The sequence below is a fragment of the Aotus nancymaae genome, unplaced genomic scaffold, assembly GCF_030222135.1.
Source record: "Aotus nancymaae isolate 86718 unplaced genomic scaffold, 86718_ANA_hifiasm-v0.15.2.pri h1tg000033l, whole genome shotgun sequence".
Classification (NCBI taxonomy): domain Eukaryota; kingdom Metazoa; phylum Chordata; class Mammalia; order Primates; family Aotidae; genus Aotus; species Aotus nancymaae.
Window position 1 is genome coordinate 22,287,110 of NW_026988447.1, and position 20,605 is coordinate 22,307,714.

The 20,605-nt window shown below is 36.4% G+C and overlaps 1 protein-coding gene across 2 annotated transcripts in view; it reads left to right on the forward strand.

The window, feature by feature from the left end:
• OTUD4 (OTU deubiquitinase 4) overlaps positions 1–20,605 on the forward strand; it is a 48,231-nt gene that overhangs the window by 8,761 nt on the left and 18,865 nt on the right. The window contains exons 3-11 of one of the 2 annotated variants that reach the window (XM_012453990.2): positions 599–649; positions 7,255–7,301; positions 8,217–8,289; positions 9,417–9,498; positions 12,171–12,303; positions 16,104–16,158; positions 16,404–16,521; positions 16,615–16,679; positions 19,469–19,563. In XM_012453990.2, the coding sequence (XP_012309413.2) occupies positions 599–649; positions 7,255–7,301; positions 8,217–8,289; positions 9,417–9,498; positions 12,171–12,303; positions 16,104–16,158; positions 16,404–16,521; positions 16,615–16,679; positions 19,469–19,563 (719 nt within the window). The remainder of the gene's footprint in view (positions 1–598; positions 650–7,254; positions 7,302–8,216; positions 8,290–9,416; positions 9,499–12,170; positions 12,304–16,103; positions 16,159–16,403; positions 16,522–16,614; positions 16,680–19,468; positions 19,564–20,605) is intronic. The other variant, XM_012453989.2, reaches the window with a different exon arrangement.

Below are 20,605 nucleotides of genomic sequence, written 5' to 3' on the forward strand. Positions count from 1 at the left end.
TCAGTCTTTATTCTCTTCTGTACACTGGCCACTACCAAGTTAAAGCACTGCTTTCATCATATGATTTCTCTGTTCAGAATGTCACCTGCAGTGACCTTGAATGGCCTTTCCCATCTAGTCTTTAAGTACTGCCTGGGCTCCAGGCCCTGTCAGTAGGCCCCCATTTGGGTTCCTCTCCCACTCAGTTCTACAACAGATTGTCCTGCTCTAGCTGGCCAGATCGCTTATCTTCCCAACACAGTTTTACTCTTCCTCCTCACGCCACATTGGCCCCCCCTTTAGAGTATCAGTTCCCTGTTCCCATCCATATCCTGTCTGGCATTCATCTTGAGTCACTCTTCTTTCAGGAAATCTTTCCTGACAAAATTTCCTTCTTTAAATTCTTTCGTATGTTTATGGTCTTTAGTGATTGCTGTATGTTTTCATAATTATATTATTATTTTTAAATAATACTGATGTATTTTAGGTTTATATACAAACTCAGTAATTCATAGTGAATATTGTTGACACAGCGAGGTGGTTAACTTTTGGCCTATTGCTTAGATAACATTTCTTTTTTTTTTTTTTAATGACATTTCTAATAGATTTTTTTTTGTAGTTTATAGAAGGATCATTTGAAGAATATTTAAAGCGTTTGGAAAATCCACAGGTATGTAATAATCTTCTAGTACATTTGTATTTTTATATATCCAAATAATGTATTTAAAATTCATTAAAATGGAAGATTACTGTTAACAGTGTTTAGAGGAGTTGCAGTGACAGTGTACCCTATTTCCTTATAAACATTTCCTACACATTTTATGCAGCATTTAAGTTGGAGCTGTATATTAGAGGTTGCCTCACTAAGGCATAGTTGTGCTATTTTATCTTTGCCAAAATGGCATGTAAGTGTGGTATAAAAGGCTGAAATAATACTGGTGATGATTTTCAGAATGCTGTGTTGGTGTATGTATGGAACTTGGACAGGGGGAAGTTTGATTTCTTCCTAGGCAACTGAGAATGCTTTCATGCAGGTTCCAGTTTCCATGATGAGCTCGTGAAGAGGGAAGAGACTGTTGAGACAGAAAAGGACAGCACATACACACCAACTCCTGCTGCTATACTTTTTCAGTCATGTTGATATAAAAAGGATTTTTCTTTATTTTTTTTCTGTTAACAAAACTAACGTTCTCACTATAAAAATCCAAATATCTTGGAACACCATTTAGAATGTTAGGATTTCCCATAATTCACTGTTAAGGTAAAAATAACATTGGCAAAGAAAAAAGCTAAGAAAAGTTAGGGAGTAAAGGGAATGTAATGTAGGAACAAGGGTGTTTGATTGATGACTGGTGTATCCATTTGGTTGCCTAACACTAATTTGAGTGCTTATGATGGGCCAAGAATTCCTGGTCACCCTGGGGATGCAGAGATAATGTAGATAACAAAAAAGTTTCCCTGTCATAGGAAAGATGGTCAATACAAGCTAGAAAAGTAGGTTTGTCAAAAGAGGTATAGCTGTGATGCTGTAGGCAGTCAGAGTGTTATTTCTAGCTGGGTAGACAAAGCAACAGTTTGAGAGTGAGTTTGTATTTGAAGTCTGAATAGATTCTAAATAGGAAATGCCTGGTCTCAGGGCATTCCAGGCAGTGAAAACTGTCAGCAAGGCAGATTCAGAAAACAGTTCTGATTGTGTGAAGCCTTGAGCATGTGAAGGTAAGGAGTAGTGAGAAAGAGGTTGGAAGGCAGGTTGGGGGCCACACTGTGGGAGAGCCTTCAGTGCTAGGGTCAGTAGTTTGGAGCTTATGCGTCAGCCCTGTGTTTCTCAGAAAGTGTGATCTTAGGTTATCTGTATCAAAATCATTTGATGTGCATGTGAAAATGCAGATTCCCTGGCCTCTATTCCAGACCCGAATCATGGTCTCTGGGCCTGGGGCCTGGGCATCAGGCACTGGGAAGCCACATAGGGTTTTTGGGGCAGGAAGTCAGAGTAGTGGTTGTAGTCCTCAGCTTCCAACACATTCCCTGTCTACCACTGCTTTAGTTTTCTCTGTAGTGCTTATGCCGTTTAATATACTGCGTATTTTGTTTGTCTTCTTCCTACTTGAATTAAGCTCCATGAACAGAGTTCTGTATGTTTTGTTTACTGCTGTGTCCCAGAGCTAAGGGATTTTGTTGACTGAAGGGTTGGATGGCATTTTGTTGACTGACTGGACAGATGAAAGAATATTGTGTAAAATTAGTTTGAGGTAGATGGGATTAGAGGCAGAAAGACCCATTTTAAAATGGTTTAAAATGCACACATTGTATTAAGTGTAAAAAGGAGTAAGTATTACTCCAGTTTTGGAGACAGATACCTTTGAAGGCCTTTTCTCTAAATCCAATCCAGAGTATATTTTTTTTGTAATTCTGAAACTGAATTTGACCCAAATATTGTGATCACACATTCATTTTCCTGAAGTCTACTTTTTTTTTTAAGTTTATAAGCCTTTTTGAAGGCAGGCATTGTATGTATATTTTTATTGCTTTGGAATTCCCATAGTTACCTTTCAATTTGGGGTACCTAATTCATGATCAGTTTGTGTGTGCAGAATGAGTGTTAAGTACATGTCATGTTATGTGTAACAGATAGGAAAGATAAACACCAGAATGTTAACAGTTATTATCTCCAAATGGCAAATATTATATATGATTTTTTTTTTACTTCCTTTAGAAAAAACAAAAAATGATAAAGGCTCTTTATTACTTTGTATCAGAAAAACCCCACAGTGTTGTTTGACAATAATTTCTGTGCAGTAGGTCAGGCTGTCGGTCTGTGAGGATTTGAGCTAGGCTAGGCATAATAGGAGTGGAGAGAAGGGGACAGAGGGAGGAAATGAGGCAGTGAACTGAACTGAGACTATTTGATTTGTGGTCTGTGGGAAAGGAAGGTATTAATGTTGGTGTGGTTTAGAACACGTGTGATAGGTTGTACCTCCTCCTCATAGTGGAGGCTGGCCAGGTTTCTTTCTGATAAACACAAGACATTCTTATGATCTCCCCAGTCTGATCAGATCTCTTCCTCAGATGTCTTAGGTATCTTATGAACAGTTTCTTTTTTGTTACTAGCAACAAATATTTATAAATCTTCATTCTGTTTTTTATTTTTGCCTTCCTGGGCCAGGTGCAATGGCTCATGCCTATAATCCCAACACTTTAGGCAGCAGATGTGGGCAGATCACTTGAGGCCAGTAGTTCAAGATGATGAAGCCCCATCTCTACCAAAAATGCAAAAACATTAGCTGGGTGTGGTGGCACGCACTTGTAGTCTCAGCTACTCGGAAGGATGAGGCAGGAGAGTCGCTTGAACCTGGGACATGGAGGTTGCAGTGAGCCAAGATCGTGCCACTGTACTCCAGTATGGGCAAGAGGGTGAGACTCTTGTCTCAAAAAATAAATAAATAATCTTTTTTTGCCTTCCTGATATATGGGTGTATAAAATGAAAACAGAAACCAATTGGCAGATAGTTGATGGATACACTCAGTTGCTTCATCCAATTCTCAGAAGAGAAAAGTGTCTTTATCCTTATAAAATAATAGGTAATAGTGGAGCATTTTGAAAGATACTCAAACTTGCGCGAGAATATGTTTTTGTCAGCTTTTAGGTAAAATTGACAAATGAAATTCATCAATTTTAAATGTACGATTTGAGGAGATTTGACAAATGTATACACTTAGGTAACCACCATCACAAACATCATAAAGGACATTTCCATCACTCCAAAAAGTTTCCTTTTGCCTTTTTGCAGTTACTCCCCTTCCCCATTCCCTGGCTCCTGGCAAGCACTGATTTACTTTCTAAGTTTTGCTCTTTCTAGATGTGCGTAAATGGAATGATATAGTTTGTAGCTTTATGTGTTTGGCTTCTTTCACTTAGCCTATTGGAAACACTAAAATTCATTCATGCGTTTAGCAGTAGTTTGTTCTTTTGTATTTAAGAAAATAATCTACTTTATGTATGTCATCTATTACAACCTGTGTGTACATTTACAAGCTGATTGATATTTAAGTTCTTTCCAGTTTTGGATTGTTAAAATTGAAGCTGTTGTGAACAGTTGCTTATAAATCTTTGTGTAGACATATGTTTTCTTTTTCCTTGGATTAATACCTGAGAGCAAAATTGTTGGGTCATCTGGTAAATATATTTTTAACTTAAGAGAGAACTGCCAAACATTTTGAAGTGACTGTACCATTTTGCTTTCTCATCAGCAATATTAGGAGAATTTCAGTTTCTCCACCTCTTTGCCAGAACTCTTTGTGTTGTAACTTGTGTTTCTCAATGATGTTGAGCATCTTTTCATGTGCTTATTTGTCGTCCATATGATTTTATTGCTGAAATGTCTGTTCATAGGTTTTTGTCCATTTTTTAATTGCTGTTGTTCTTACTGAATTTTACGAGTTCTTTATACTGGATGTAAGTCCTGTGTTGGGTATATATTTTGCAAATACATTCTTCTAGTTTGTATTTTGGCTTTTCATTTTTTTAAATTTTTATTTTATTGTATTTATTTATTTATTGAGACAGAGTCTCACTCTGTTGCCCAGGCTAAAGTGCAGTGGCATGGTTTGTGCTCACTGCAACCTCTGCTTCCAGAGTTCAGTGATTCCCCTGCCTCGGCCTCCCGAGTAGTTGGGATTACAAGGTTGACTTTTCATATTCTTAACAATGTCTTTTGAGGAACAAGAGCTTAACATTGATGACTATTTTTTTTTTTCAAAGACAGGGTTTCACCATATTGGTCAGGCTGGTCTCGAACTTCTGACCTCAGGTGATCCACCCGCCTCAGCCTCCCAAAGTGCTGGGATTACAGGCATGAGCCACTGCGCCCGGCAACATTGATGACTATTTAAGAACATTTAAGTTATGTAATTTTGATATAGTATGGTTCATTATTTAAAACATTTTGAAGGAATTCTTTCTTTTTACAAGGCCAGTCATAAAAATGCTAATTAAGTAAAATTATAGCATAAAGGGTAAGAGTTGTAGTAGAACATTGAATTTTTTTTTTGTTTTGTTTTTAATAATTTAGAAGTGACACTGCTTGGGGAAGATTTTAGAATATCCATTGTTTTCCTAATCAGACTACAACAGACTTTATTCTGAAAATAATTATAAAAAAGTACATTATTCTCAGTAGCATTTTGTTGAGACCCACAGAATTTTTCAATTTTTATTTATTTAATTTTTTGAGATGGAATTTCTCTCTTGTTGTATAGGCTGAAGTGCAGTGATGTGATCTCAGCTCACTGCAGCCTCTGCCTTCTGGGTTCAATCAATTCTCCTGTCTCAGCCTCCTGAGTAGCTGGGATTACAGGTGCCTGCTATCACGCCCAGCTAATTTTTGTATTTTTTAGTAGAGATGGGGTTTCACCATGTTGTCCAGGCTGGTCCTGAACTCCTGACCTTAGGTAGTCCACCTGTCTGGGCCTCCCAAAGTGCTGGGATTACAGATGTGAGCCACCGTGCCCCATAGAATTTTTCATTTTTTTTTAAAGTGATGTAATACTTCTTCTATAAAAATTAGAAATGTAGTTTATGTGTTTGATCTAAACAGTTATATCAGTGAACAGTGTCCTCTATACAGAGGATATCATTTGTAGCAGTTTGTGAGAAGCCACGATTGTTAGGCTGAGACTTATTTTAACAAACCTGTTTTAATATATGGCACCTATTTCATTTTGGAATTCAGAGCTAACTTTACTATTGGAAAGTGTCTGGGGGATAGATTATCCTGGTTTAAGATCAAAACATTGTTTAAAATACTTTCCTTATTTCAGTTTTTCTTTTCTTTCAAGGAATAAGTGGCAGCATTCATTTACCCAAGCTCATTGTTTTTAGTAACTTAATGTGTTAAGTCTTTACTGACTTCACAATACTATAGAAAAATATTCTTATGGTAAAAGATTTTAAAATATACATGTCTATAGAATTAAGGGTGAATATTCTTTATTTTTCATCATGTTAACTTTCCTGTCTCTATTGCCAATTTAGGATGTATTCTCCCCATCCCCTTTCTATGTGTGTGCATGTATTTACCAATATATATGCCTTTTTGTTTGTTTTTCACAAATAGGATTATTTTACCGTGATTTACTTTTAAAACTTGAGTGATTTTTCTAGGTCATTTCATATGGTTATACCTCATTCTTTTCAGTGAATGCAAGATATTCTATAGTGTGGATGAAACATGAATTATTTTACTATTTTGTGGGAATCTTAGGGGCTTTTTTTTCTGTTTTCTTTTTTTGGTTTAACACTATTACAAACAACTCCCAGTGACATCATTATTTTACATACACTTTTGTAGACATGAAATATTTCTTTATGATAGATTTATAGAAGTTGAATTGCTGGGTCAAAGGGTATATGGGACATATTAAATTTTGAAATATACTGGCCATTTGCCTTTCAGAAAGGCTTTAAGTGACTTTTCTAAGGAGTGTAGAATTTTCCTTGTTTTCAGAATGATTGCTAAGACACTGCTCTCTTTTGTACCTTCATTTACGCTGAAGAGACCTTCTGCCCTTTTTTGTACTTCCTGATTCTCTGCTTCTATTGAATATTTCATTTCCTGAGCTTAAACCATGTGCCAGGCTCTCTCCTGGGGGCTAGGCTGGAGGATAGCCCTTGCTTTCAATAAGTTCTCAACTAGGGTCTGGAGCTGTGGCTCATGCCTGTAATCCCAGCACTTTGGGAGGCTGAGATGGGAGGATCACCTGAGGTTGGGAGTTTGAGATCAGCCTGACCAAGATGGAGAAACCCTGTCTCTACTAAAAATGAAAAATTAGCCGGGTGTGGTGGCACATGCCTGTAATCCCAGCTACTCAGGAGGCTGAGGCAGGAGAATTGCTTGAACCTGGGACTTGGAGGTTGCAGTAAGCTGAGATTGTGCCATCTCGGTCGGTCTAGCCTGGGCAAAAAGAATGAAATTCCATCTCAAAAAAAAAAAAAGGTTCTCAACTTACAGATGCCGTGCTGTGGTCTTGCCACACCAATAGGAACTGTCATTTCATGCTGTTATTGTTTTTTGTTTTTTTTTTTTGCAGCAGAGACTTAGACTGCGTTTTACCACATATTGTGGTCTGTTTTATATAACCGATTTTATAATATTCATAATACTAATAATGAGCTTTCATAGCTCATTAGGTCTGCTGTATAAAGGTATGTATAGAAATATAAAATGTAATACAAAAAGTGTGAGACACTTACATGCCATCTTTTTTTCTTCAATACAGGAATGGGTAGGACAAGTGGAAATAAGTGCCCTTTCTCTTATGTACAGGTAAACACTGTAATAACATAAGTAAAAGTAAATGAAACCAGTGGGAAATTATATTCTATTATATTAAAAATGTTAAAATAGCAAAGCCCTTTTGTACTTTGGTTATGAAGCATCTTTTCTAAATTTTTTTAATCACATCAATTAAAATTTGAAATTAGGTATGTTAGTTCAGAAATTTTAATTCTCAAAATACTTTTGGAAAAGGGTACACAAATTTTTACAGTCTATGTTTTGTAAGATATCACTTAGCAACCTTATAGAGAAATGATTTCCTACTTTCTCAGGGCCAGTGGCATTGAATGGTCACTAGAACCATAGTAAAATACCATGTTACAAATTGAGTATTCCTTATCTGAAATGGTTGAGACCAGAACTTTTTGGATTTTGATTTTTTTTGATTTTGGAATAGTTACATTACACTTACCCAGTTGAGCATCCCTAATTTGAAAATCTGAAATCCAAAATGCTCCAATGAGCATTTCCTTTGAGTGTCATGTTGGTGCTTAAAAGTTTTAGATTTTGGAGCATTTTGGATTTTGGCGTTTTAGATTTGGGATCAACGTGTATTCAATTTTGGTACTTTTTTGCCATATAATAGAGTAGCAGGTAAATACTTTGTTGTTTCTTTTCAGAGTGTTTAAACTTCATCTTCAAAATTTCTTTGATTTTGAAGTCTCCTTTTAGAATTATATCTGAAATTTTATATATATACAAATTATATTTGAAATTTTATATGTTAGAAAAGTTACTTTTATATAGGTGTTTTACAACCTAGTTATTTCATTATTGTCTTTTGTATCTCCAGTGGTTGGGACATTGCCTGTCATGTATAGGCCCTTGATGAATGAATGAAAGATTAAATTTAAATTCATGAAGTATAATCCATTATAAATAATTTTTAATTGTTATTTTCAGGAAAGATTTTATAATTTATCGGGAACCAAATGTTTCTCCTTCACAAGTAACTGAAAATAATTTTCCTGAAAAGGTAAGAATTTTTCAAAGTGTTGTAAAGTATTTAAGTAAAAGAACCACTGAATTGCTACCATGATCTCATAAGCTATAATTCTGAATGATTTTTTTTGAAACATTTCTGTAGTAAGGTTATGGTATTCTGATTTCTTAACAATTCCTATTAATCATCACTTAGTCATATTATTCTGTAATTTTTTGTCCCCACAAATTACTGTATTTAACCCTTTTACAACATTTTAGTAGAAACACTGAAAAGAATTATGAGACATTAATATATATGATGAAATAGACTATTACAGTTTTTTGTCAGTATAAATATTAAGTAGTAAAATAACTTGTGAAAATAATTTGGTTCTGCTATTACATCCAGGAATACTTTAGTAATCATATACATTTCCCTATTATAAATTTTACTCACAAGGGTGTCATTGCATTATCTGTCATAAAGCAGAAGCAACTGAAAAATTTTGTGAAGCCTAGAAAGAAAGAAATATCAGCAGACTTATTATAAGAGAATTTTTGTCTTAATTAGCTATTTTGGAATCATGAAGGCCAAATTGAAGTGACTTGTGCGCCACCATGCTAGTGGTGATAAGTTAGAGGGAAATTGAGTGAAATACTACGGCTATAAAGGTTTTTGGGTTTCTGGGACTTCCTAAGGGATCTGACTTTTTCAAAACAAGTTTTGAAATATGTTATATTCTAAACAAAATCAGTGTGCATTTTTCTTTGTATAAGTGATGATTTAGAAAATAATTAAAACTGTAAAGAAGCCAAAAAAATTTATCTTTGATTTTGCTTGTTAGAGGTTAGAATTAATAAGGTTTGTAATATTTTCTTACAGTTTTTAAATTTTCTTGTTCTTTAAGTAGTTGAAAGCATGGTTTCATATATTGTTTTTGTTTTTTAGTGATCCTATAAACATTTCCAGAAATCATTTTGAATTTTTAAATTTAATGCTTCTATAACATTTTAGCATATGGATGTACTGTAGCTTGACAACATTGGAGCTTTAGGCTACTCCTAAAATACTCATGTTCTGTTTGGAAATGATCTAGTAATTCAGAGGTATTGGAGACATACTTTGCTATGTAAATGTCATATATATGAGGGTCTGAAATGTGTCTTTTTCTTTTTCAGGTATTACTGTGTTTTTCAAATGGAAATCATTATGATATTGTGTATCCCATAAAGTATAAAGAAAGCTCTGCTATGTGTCAGTGTAAGTATCACCTTGTGTTTATATGGGAAATTATATTCCTAAACTTACACAGTCTTAATAGAAACAAATCAGAGCAAATAATTCTATTCTGTTGTAATATAAAAGATATGTCAAAGAACATTAAATTATAAGAATATTAATACTATAATAAAAACTTGTTGCAATAGGAGGAAAGGTAGCTGAGCATGGTGGCGCAGACCTGTGGTCCCAACTACTTGGGAGGCTGAGGTGGGGGATCACTTGAGCCCTGGAAGTCAAGGCTGCAGTGAGCTATGATTGTGCCACTACACTCCATTTTGGGCAACAAAGTGAGACCTTGTCTCAAACCCAAACAAAACCAAAAAAAAAAGGAGAAAAATTGGAGGAAAGGGAGCTTGTGGCTAGAGTTTGACTTGTAAATACCAAGTTTTTTTTGCTGCAATAATTTCAGTAATAAAGATTTATATCCATCTTTAAAACTGTTAGTTTATAGCTTGAAAATCCAAATGACTGAGCAAATAAACATTTGATTGTATTTGGCTCCAGGGCAGCATTTTGAACCTTGGCACTATTGACATTTTGGGCCAGATAATCCTGTTTTAGGGCTCTCTTTTGAATTTTAGGATGTTAAGTAGCATCCTTGGTTTCTACCTAGCGGATGTCAGTAACATACTCTCTTTCCCATTGTGACAACCAGAAATATCTCCAGATTTTGCGAGATGTTTCCTGGGTGTATGAGTTCCCCTTGCCCGTATTCTGTTTGAGAATTAACTGCTATAGCAGAGCAGTGACCCTACCAGTTTCTGTTATATCATCCGTTCTGACACAGCACAGATCAGTCATATAAAGCAAGTGACAGCTTTTTTCTCTGCTCTTAAGCTAGTGGTAACCAGTAAAGATACGTGTAATACACTATTTTAAAAAATCAGTCCATTGTAAGATATGAAAGTATGGCCTCTATACCTTGGACTGTTTCTTCTCCCTCTCCTAGCTTGTTACAATCTGGATATTTCAGCTTTGGAAAAGATAACTCCTAGAGCTTGTCTTTCCTGTGCTTTTAAGTGCCTATGGTTTGGGTGATATGAGGGCTGCAACTCATGTTCCTGGAATCTGGAACAAAGATCATCTGTAAGAAGAAGGTCTCTGTGGGAACTCATTTAGAGGTGGACACCCATTGTTTTTTTTTTTTTTGTCGCTATTTTTTAAGACAGGGTCTCACTCTGTCACCCAGACTGGAGTGCAGTGGCGTGATCTTGGTTCACTGCAACCACTGGCTTCTGGGTTCAAGTGATTCTCCTGCCTCAGCCTCCCTAGTAGCTGGAATTACAGGTGTGTACCACCACAATGGCTAATTTTTGTGTTTTTAGTGTAGTGACAGGGTTTCACCATGTTGGCCAGCCTGTCTTAAACTCCTAACCTCAAGTGATCTGCCTGCCTTGGCCTCCAAAGTGTTGGGATAATAAGCATGAGCCTCCACACCTGGCCTCATTGTTGATGAATTTTTAGTACATTTGTTTTTTATTTTTTGGAGACAGTCTCATTTTGTTGCCAGGCGCCAGGCTGGAGTGCAGTGGCACTATCGGCTCACTGCAGCTTCCACCTCCCAGGTTCAAGCAATTCTCCTGCCTTAGCCTCCCGAGTAGCTGGGACTACATACAGGCGCATGCCACCATGCCTAGCTAATTTTTGTATTTTTAGTAGAGGCGGGGTTTCACCACGTTGGCCAAGATGGTCTCGATCTCTTGACCTCGTGATCCGCCTGCCTCGGCCTCCCAAAGTGCTGGGATTACAGGCGTGAGCCACTGCGCCAGGCCAGTACATTTGTTTTCTTAAAGCTCATTGTAATAACACCAAATGAGAGTCCTAAAATCCATGTATTTTTGAATTTTTGTTAAAATATATTTCCCTATATTCAGGACTGGAGTTTTAAAATTTTACTTTATTTAAAGCCACAGAGTATCTAAATATGCTTCTTTCTTTCAGTGGCTGCTGAGAGTATATTTTGTAACAGCTTCTTTTTTAGTTCCTTATATAAAATTAAAATCTGGAGCTAGTTTATGTAGTCAAACATCCTTTCTGTAGAAACCTGAGAAGTGCTTGTCCAAGGTTACAATTAGTGGGAAAGCTGAGACTAGCATCCAAGTCTTCTGACTTGTCAGCTAGTATGTACCATATTATGTTCCTCTTTCTAGCAATCTTAATGCTGCTTATTGTTTTTTATCTAAGTTTCTTAAGATTGGGTGTGTTGTATGACATCCTTAAGTCTCAGTTTCCTTATCTGTACAATCAGAATAATGCTTCACTGTGCTGGGATTAAACATGAGGATATATACAGGTGCTTACCATCAAGTATGTGGAATGTGGCAGTAATAATTGCTCAGTATATGTATTTTGGCTTTTCCCATTGTCATACTTGTTTCACAGTTGTGATACCTTTTTGTGATGGTGTTAGTTTTAAAAATGGCACTGTGTTTTGTGATTATTTTAAACTACTTAATTGTACTTACAGAAATTTTAGTTGTAGCCCAGGTAACTTTCTGATTAAATTATGTTATTGACCATAAGATTTTGCAGATACCTAGTCAGGATTATAAAAGCCTGAGCAATAGAAAGTTAAAAGGTTATGGTCTGTTTCTGTTTTTAAAAAATTGCTTGTAGTTAATGTTAGAAAATCTGTCTCTCATTAATTGCAGCTCTCCTTTATGAATTGCTGTATGAGAAGGTATTTAAAACTGATGTTAGTAAAATTGTCATGGGACTAGATACTTTGGAAGTAGCTGATGAAGACAACAGTGAAATATCAGATTCGGAGGATGACAGTTGCGAGTAAGAATGAAATCCTAAAATATCTTTCTAATGCCATAAAAGGAAACATTTAAGTAAATGTCTTTACATTTCAGTAAATGTCTTTGCATACATATATTGAGGTGTTAATGGTATTCATAAAATATAGCAATGTGCAGAATTTGCTTTATCCCTGCCACTAATTTTACCTAATTTCTATTATGGGACTGTTCGTTTTGAAAGTTGGTGTTTTTGGTTGATGAGAATCTACACCTGTGCAGTATAGATAAGTATTTGTAGAATAGATTCGTTCTAGCTATACGTGTGTGTATTGTAAAATTTTAAAGTAAGTTAACTTGTCAATTGTTCACATACCCAGTAATGAAATAAAATGGCCGTTTTGATTTCCTTCACTTTCTTTTATTGTTTTCGTCCTTACATAGTGCCTCATTTTAGATAATGAAAGTTCCAAAATGGGGCTATGAGTATGTGAACCCCTCTGGATGATGCCTCTGTGTAGGTTGTGAGTAAATACATTTCAACATTGAGTTTCTGAGGCTTAGCTTTCTTTTTCACACAAGAGGTATAAGGTAGTGTTTAAGAGGTTGGGCTCTGGTTTCAATCATAGCTTCCTGCTAACTTGACTTGACCTGGGGCAAGTAACTTAAATTGTCTAAGAAACCTCAATTCCAGTACTCTAAAATTAGAATATAATCAGTATTTCCTCAAAAGGGACAATTCATGAGATTAAATCTGAGATAGCATATAAAGTACATAGCCTAGGTCCTAGATATGGTATCCAGTATATTAGTTATCAGTTAAGATGTTTACTCTGTCATTTGTAAGGACCAACCTTATTATATTCTTTTTGAAGCTAAAAGTATATATTCTTGTATCAGAGTATGAAAGGATCGTACTTGGTATGTTATACTCTGTGACAGTAGAGATAGAAATGGAACTTAAGCCTTAGGATATCTAATTCTTTATTATAAAAATAATTTAAAAATATATATGTTTCTTGATTTGTAATTCCAGGTTTTTATTGAATTAAAATTTTCTGATCCTGATTGAAAATTTGGCCACCATTTCTTTCTAACTTGAATCAGTGTCTGCCATTGTAAATTTAATTCTGGGATAGACTGATTTTGCACAGATAGAAATTTTGCTCTATGGTTTTCATTAAGCACCATGTCGTTGAGCATGGGGGACACTGGAAGAGAGAATGACTAGCTTGTTACAATTTATTACCTGCAATTGGGGTTGGGGAACTTCTAGCACATGCCCTTTGGTTGCTGCAGGTGTTAATGGTATTAGAAACAACTGGGTCTTGTATGGCAGTTGGCAGATGAAGTATAGAGTAGGGGCTGACAAGCTGGAGAAGTTTACCAGAGAAGGTACAACGGGTATGTAAGAAGATGTGCTCACTATTGTGTTTAGTTTTTCTTTTTATACTGTACTATTATAGTTCTTGGAATGTGGATTACCTTTTCATTGCATTATTAAAAAAATTGTTTTTTTTGAGACCGAGTTTCATTCTTGTTGCCCACGCTGGAGTGCAGTGGTATGATCTTGACTCACTACAACCTCCACCTCCTGCCTCAGCCTCCTCAGTAGCTGGGATTACAGGCCTGCGCCACCGCACCCAGCTAATTTTGTATTTTTAGTAGAGATGGGGTTTCTCCATGTTGGTCAGGCTGGTCATGAACTCCCAACCTCAGGTGATCTGCATGCCTTGCTCTCCCACAGTGCTGGGATTATAGGCGTGAGTCACTGTACCTGGCCTTAAAATTTCTTTTCACTTGGTCATTTCTGACTTAGGTAGGACAGGGCTGCCATTAGGGAAGAAAAATGCTACATAACCATGACAGGTAGATAGGCATAGTGTAGTAATAAGGAGGGAAGACCAAGGATGTACTTCTAGTCTTGTGCCGGTTATTCTTTTCACTGAGGGTCTCTTAAATATTGCCGCGTTTAAGGGTGTAGACCTAGGGACTGAAAACTAGAAACTGATTCAGTAAGGAGGATTTGTAGGACAGAAGAGTATATGTGGGTCCAAGTTGGAGACTCTCTCGCCCCATCTCCCCTTGCCCTGTCATCACTCTGTTCCAGCCTTAGTAACCCTTTGTCCACCTCAGAATCTTTGCTCGTGCTATTTTCTGCCTGGAATACTAAGTAGTCATATGGCTTACTTTCTCACCACCCTTCTTTATTCAAAAAGACATCTCAGGAAGGCCTTTCCTTATCCTGTTTTTTTATTTGAGGCTATGTGTTCCTTCTTATGCTTCTATGAATAAATAGCCATGACTGGGTAATTTATAAAAGAAAGAGGTTTAATTGACTCATAGCTCCGCATGGCTGAGGAGGCCTCAGGAAACTTAGAACCATGGCAGAAGGCATCTCTTCACAGGGCAGCAGGAGACAGAATGAGTGCCAGCGAAGGGGTAAGCCTCTTGCTTTTTTTTTTTTGAGATGGAGTTTTGCTTTTGTTTCCCAGGCTGGAGTGCAATGGCACCATCTCGCCTCACTGCAACCTCCACCTCCCTGGTTCAAGCAGTTCTCCTACCTCAGCCTCCCAAGTAGCTGGGATTACAGGTGTGCACCACCATGCTTGTCTGATTTTGTATTTTTAATGGAAATGGGGTTTCACCATGTTGGTCAGGCTGGTCTTGAACTCCTGACCTTATGTGATCCACCCGCCTTAGCCTCCCAAAATGCTGGAGTTACAGGCGTGAACCACTGTGGCCTCTTTCTTATAAAATCATCAGATCTTGTGAGAATTCACTATCATGAGAACGGCATGGGGGAACCACTGCCATGATTCAGTTATCTCTACCTGGTCTTGCCCTTGACATGTGGAGAGTATTACAATTCAAGATGAGATTTTGGTTGGGGACACAGAGCTAAACTTTTATCAGCCTACATCCCAACACTCATTTTTTTCCCCTACTTTTTTTTCCCCTCATATTGGTTATCAGCATTTAACATACTAATTACTTGTGTAGTTTTTAATCTGTTGTCACCAGATTGTACATTTCATGTGGGCAGAGTTTTTGTTCTCTTAAATGCTAGACCCTAGTACCTAATACTACAGTCGTCCCAGGGGATTTGGGACTCTTGAGTATACCACAATCTGTGCATATTCAAGTCCTGCAGTGGGTCCTGTGAACCTGTTTATATGAAGAGTTGGCCCTCTGTATACTTGGGTGTCAGATCCTGAGAATACTGTATTTTCAAACTGCTTTTGGTTGAAAAAAATGTGTAAGCAGACCTACAAAGTTCAAACTTGTCATTCACGGGCCAGCTGTGTATACTGCATGGCACATAGTAGACACTCAAGTACTTACTGAGTATATGAATGTGTAGATATGTATGTGGCAGTGAATTCAAAGGGCTGATAATGGTGCTTTCATTGTGCTGAATATTATTTAATGTAGAGTATTTTTAATAAAAGTGTTGTTAAATCTGCCAATAGATAGTTTAGTTGTAAATAGAGTATTTTTTTTTAAAATGGGGCCTCGTGTATATTGAAAGGAAGTTTTTACATTGTTTTGTAAATTCAGTTCTTCTACCCACCCATATTTCACAGTTTATTTTTGTTTTCTTATTGATTACTGAGCCAGTTAGAATTACTGATGTCTTTGACATCTAATATACACATATTTACTTACATACACCCTTTTATATACAGATACACTTATACTAAAACTTGTATGAACTCACTGGAATATAGTTCTGACATTTTGGAGCATAGTTCTGACTTTGAAGACTTTTAGATGAGATTAGAAGGTAATTACATGCAAATATCTTTTTCTGCTCCTAATTATGGTTATCTTTCTTTATAGGAGTAAAACTGCTGCTGCTGATGTGAATGGATTTAAACCTTTGTCAGGGGATGAGGTATTTTTTTTTTTAAAGTGGTTTTAACTAGTTCTTTAAGCATATAAATTTAAAGTTTTAAGTTTTTTCTTTTTTCTGATACATTTCAGTCAAGTTAGAATCATCTACTAAGAAATTTATTTGGTGACTTCTTAAGTTTTTCAAGTTTCTTTTATTCATTTGACTTTACTCTTACATGTATCTTAGACAAAAATGTTTTAAAAGCACTTATGTGTTGATTGGACTTCCTGACTTTGTTTGTTTAGCAGCTGAAGAACAATGGGAACTCTACTAGCCTGCGTTTGTCTAGAAAGGTTCTTAAGTCACTCAATCCCGCAGTCTATAGAAATGTAGAATATGAAATTTGGCTGAAGTCTAAACAAGGTGAGTTAAAAATCTGCATTTTCCATAAATTTGCTTTGTAGCACTTGAAAATAAGTCAACTTTATATTCTACTGAATTTTTTTTTTTAACCAGCTCAGCAGAAACGTGATTATTCCATTGCTGCTGGCTTACAGTATGAAGTTGGAGACAAATGTCAAGTAAGTGACTTGTGTAAAAGAAGAGATTTTACTTGAAACTTTATTTTTTCTAATAGGAACCGATAAAACAGCTGAGGTGTGAATGTGTTAATTTGGGATTTCAGAATATATTTATCATGTATATACATTTTAGTAGTTTACAAGTATTCAGCTTTTTGATTTATTTGAATACATTGCCAAATTGTATGTATCCAAAACCGTGGCATCCATCACATGATCTTTAAAAATAATTTAGCATTTGGTATTACTTGGTTCAAAGATGTAACAATAACATTTCAGATATTTAGGTATTTTTGTTAAAATAGACTGAAATTGATTGAATATTGACTTTATAGGCCATTTAGTTTTGTTTATGAAAATCATGTTGGGAGATTTCAATACATATATAATGTTTACTGTTGGACTAAGGAAAGTGAACCACAGAGGAGTTTTTGCCAATTAATTTGGATAAGCACCTGCCCTGGGTTTGAGTAACCGATTGTTAAAGGAAAAAGTTAGATTAAAATCAGTTGTTTCTTAATTTGGTTGTTAAATGCGCCCCCCGCCCCCCATTTTTATTGTCACAACTGGGAGTGTGCTACTGACATCTAGTGGGTAGAGGCCAAACCTGTGGCCAAACATTCTACAATGTACAGGACAGCCTCCCTCATCTCCTACTAACAAAGAATACCTAGTCCAAAGTGTCAGTAATGCTTAGGCAGAAGAAACCCTAGGTAAGATGCTTTACAGGGTCTCTTTTCTTGTTTTTTTTTTTCTTCTTTGTTTACGGGAAAATATTGCTATTTCAAAAACAAAACCCCCCACATACACAGATGATGTTATGTGGAAGTTAATTCTCATCAGAAATTATTTTCATCAAAAAGTGTTGCCTTTTAAAAAGACTATTTTAAAACAGTCATTGGCAAACATTTCTTCTTGACTTATGGAGGAAACACTCATTTACTTTAAATCATAATATTATTATAATATTATCATATTATGTGATAAATTGGTTTATGTGAAATCATCTGATTAGCCAGGATTTTATCTGGGACATTAACAATGGACTTTATCTTCAGTACCTTTAATAGTTCTGATTCTGGGTATTTAAAGATGAGGAAGAAGAGAGCGTGATTCATTCAGGTACTGTGTTATGGGATTGTCTGCTCTAATTGTAGAAGGGAATTGCGGAAGCTTTTACTACATTGACTGGGAAAACTTGAAAGAGAACAAAGGAGATTAAATCCAGGGTTTAAAGGCCTCTCTCCCTACCCTTCTCAACAGAGAAGAGAATATGGCTTATGCTGTATCACTAAAGTTGTGTTATTTATTTTAAATCAAGCATATTTCCTTTGAGGTTAAAATTGCTTTTGGTAAAGTAGGTTTTTGATAAAGTAGATAGTAAAGCACATACTTTAATTTTTTTTTAAATTTTTTTTCCTTTTTAGAGTATTTTAATTTCCATCTCTACTACTTGACTATTTTATTTGGATAACATTTCATTAAAATTTTGAGAAACTGAGGTGACTGACTCTAAGGTGACTTTTGTTTACTGAAGTTACGTGTAGTTCAAACTTTTGATTAAAAACTAAGTTCAGAAAAAATTTTTTATTTTGAGACTTTTGGAGGAAAAATGTCTATTGGACTGATGAAGAATGAAATATCAGATTGAGGACTTTGATTTACTACTAAAAGTGGGAGGTTGCTTAAAGCATTGTCCTGTATGTCGTACTTGGCAGGTGCACAATTCAATGTGGGCAGATTACCGATAGGAAGAAACCTTAGGCTTATTACTCTTTTATCATGGATTTACCGTTGGGTAATACTAATTGTATGCTAGGCAACAGTTAATGGATCTATTTTTAGGGATAAAAAAAGATCACAGTTGCACATTTTTAATATAGGAAAAATGGGAAGATAATAATAGTTGCTGTCATTTGTAGAGTGGTTGCTGTGTGCAAGTTGGTATCCTTTATGTGTATCCTGTGCACTCTCATTCCATCTCCATGAGTTCTATGATGTAGGTACTATTATTAGCTCCATTTTGCATTATGAGGAAACTGAAGGGAGAGAAAAATAACTTGCCCAAGGTCATATTGCCGGTAAGTGGAAAAGCCAGGCCTGGAAGCCTGGGGTGTGTGGGACCACAGCCCTGCCTTCATAACCAGGACACGTTATCTCTTTTGTTTAGAGCCTTAACATACTGTGCGCCTACTTTTTGAATAATTTAGAAAATTAGTTTAGAAAAAAATTTAGAAGGACAGAGAAGAAAAGTTATTTTTTCTTTTAGGTAGGAGACAGGGAGGTCTGAGAGGTTAAGGAGATGGATTTTATTGTAGACCTTTTTGAACTTATACTTCGTTTTTACTGATAAACTTTATTTTCTGTTTAATTAAAGACTAAATTAAAAAAAAACTGGCTGGGCGAGGTGGCTCACGTCTGTAATCCCAGCACTTTGGGAAGTTGAGGCAGGCAGATCACTTGAGGTCAGGAGTTTGAGACCAGCCTGGCCAACATGGTGAAACTATGTCTCTGCTAAAAATACAAAAAAAAAAAAACACCTTAGCTGAGGGTGGTGGTACATGCCTGTAATCCCAGCTACTTGGGAGGCTGAGACAGGATAATCCCAGGCTTGAACCAGGGAGGTAGAGGTTGCAGTGAGCCGAGAGTGTGCCACTGCACTCCAGCCTGGGTGACATAGCAATACCTTGTCTCAAAACAAAAACCCCAAAAAAGAAAAAACTGAAGATTAATGCAAAGGAAGCAGATGACTGATGTTTTTTTTTTTTCACTTCTGGAATTTTTAACAGGTTAGGTTGGATCACAATGGAAAATTTTTGAATGCAGATGTTCAAGGAGTTCATTCTGAGAATGGACCAGTTTTGGTTGAAGAACTGGGAAAGAAGTATGTACTAATTTTCAGCTAAGACATTTACTGCTTCTTGGTCGGGCACGGTGGCTCACGCCTTTAATCCCAGCACTTTGGGAGGCCGAGGCAGGCGGATCACAAGATCAGGAGTTTGAGACCAGCCTGGCCAACATAGTGAAACCCTGTCTCTAATTCAAAAAGAAATAAAAAAAAAAGAAAAAAAAAATTACTGCTTCTTCCATTTAGCCTAATCATGAGCATTTTAAAATGACCCTCTGTATTTGCAAATTTAATGAAAGATACTGTCTGTGTATAGAAAATATATTTGGGCCAGGTGTGGTGGCTGATGCCTGTATATAATCCCAGCACTTTGGGAGGTTGAGGTGGGTGGATCACAAGGTCAGGAGATTGAGACCATCCTGGCCAACATGCTGAAACCCCGTCTCTACTAAAAATAAAAAATAAAAAATTAGCTAGGTGCGGCAGTGTGTGCCTATAAGCCCAGCTACCAGGGAGGCTGAGGCAAGCTTGAACCTGGGAGGCGGAGGTTGCAGTGAGCCGAGGTCAGGCCACTGCACTCCAGCCTGGCAATAGAGCTAGACTCTGTTTCAAAAATAAATAAATAGATAAATAAAAGTATATTTGTTCTGACTTCTAAAAAAGTACTAAATGTGCAAATTAGGATTTTGCACATTGTCAGACATTAAATGAAAATTCTTTTGTTACTTACTGTTTAAAATGTGCCATTGTGCACAAAGGCCATTCAAAAAATTGACTAGATTGTAATATGGGAGCTTTGGAGGGATTCATTTTAAATTCATTCAGTACTGCATTGCATGTAGTTAGTATTCAGTCAGTGTTTGTCAGATGGAGTAGTAAAATATTGTTGGCTTATGTTATAGAGCACCTTTGTTTCAGTTGCTGCTGGCCTTTATTAGAGAAAAAGGTAGTAAGTCACACCTTAAACTTTACTGGAAAAATTTAAACCTACACAAATTAAGAATAGAATCCCAGGCTGGGCGCAGTTTCCCATGCCTGTAATCCCAGCTCTTTGGGAGGCTGAGGCAGGCAGATTGTT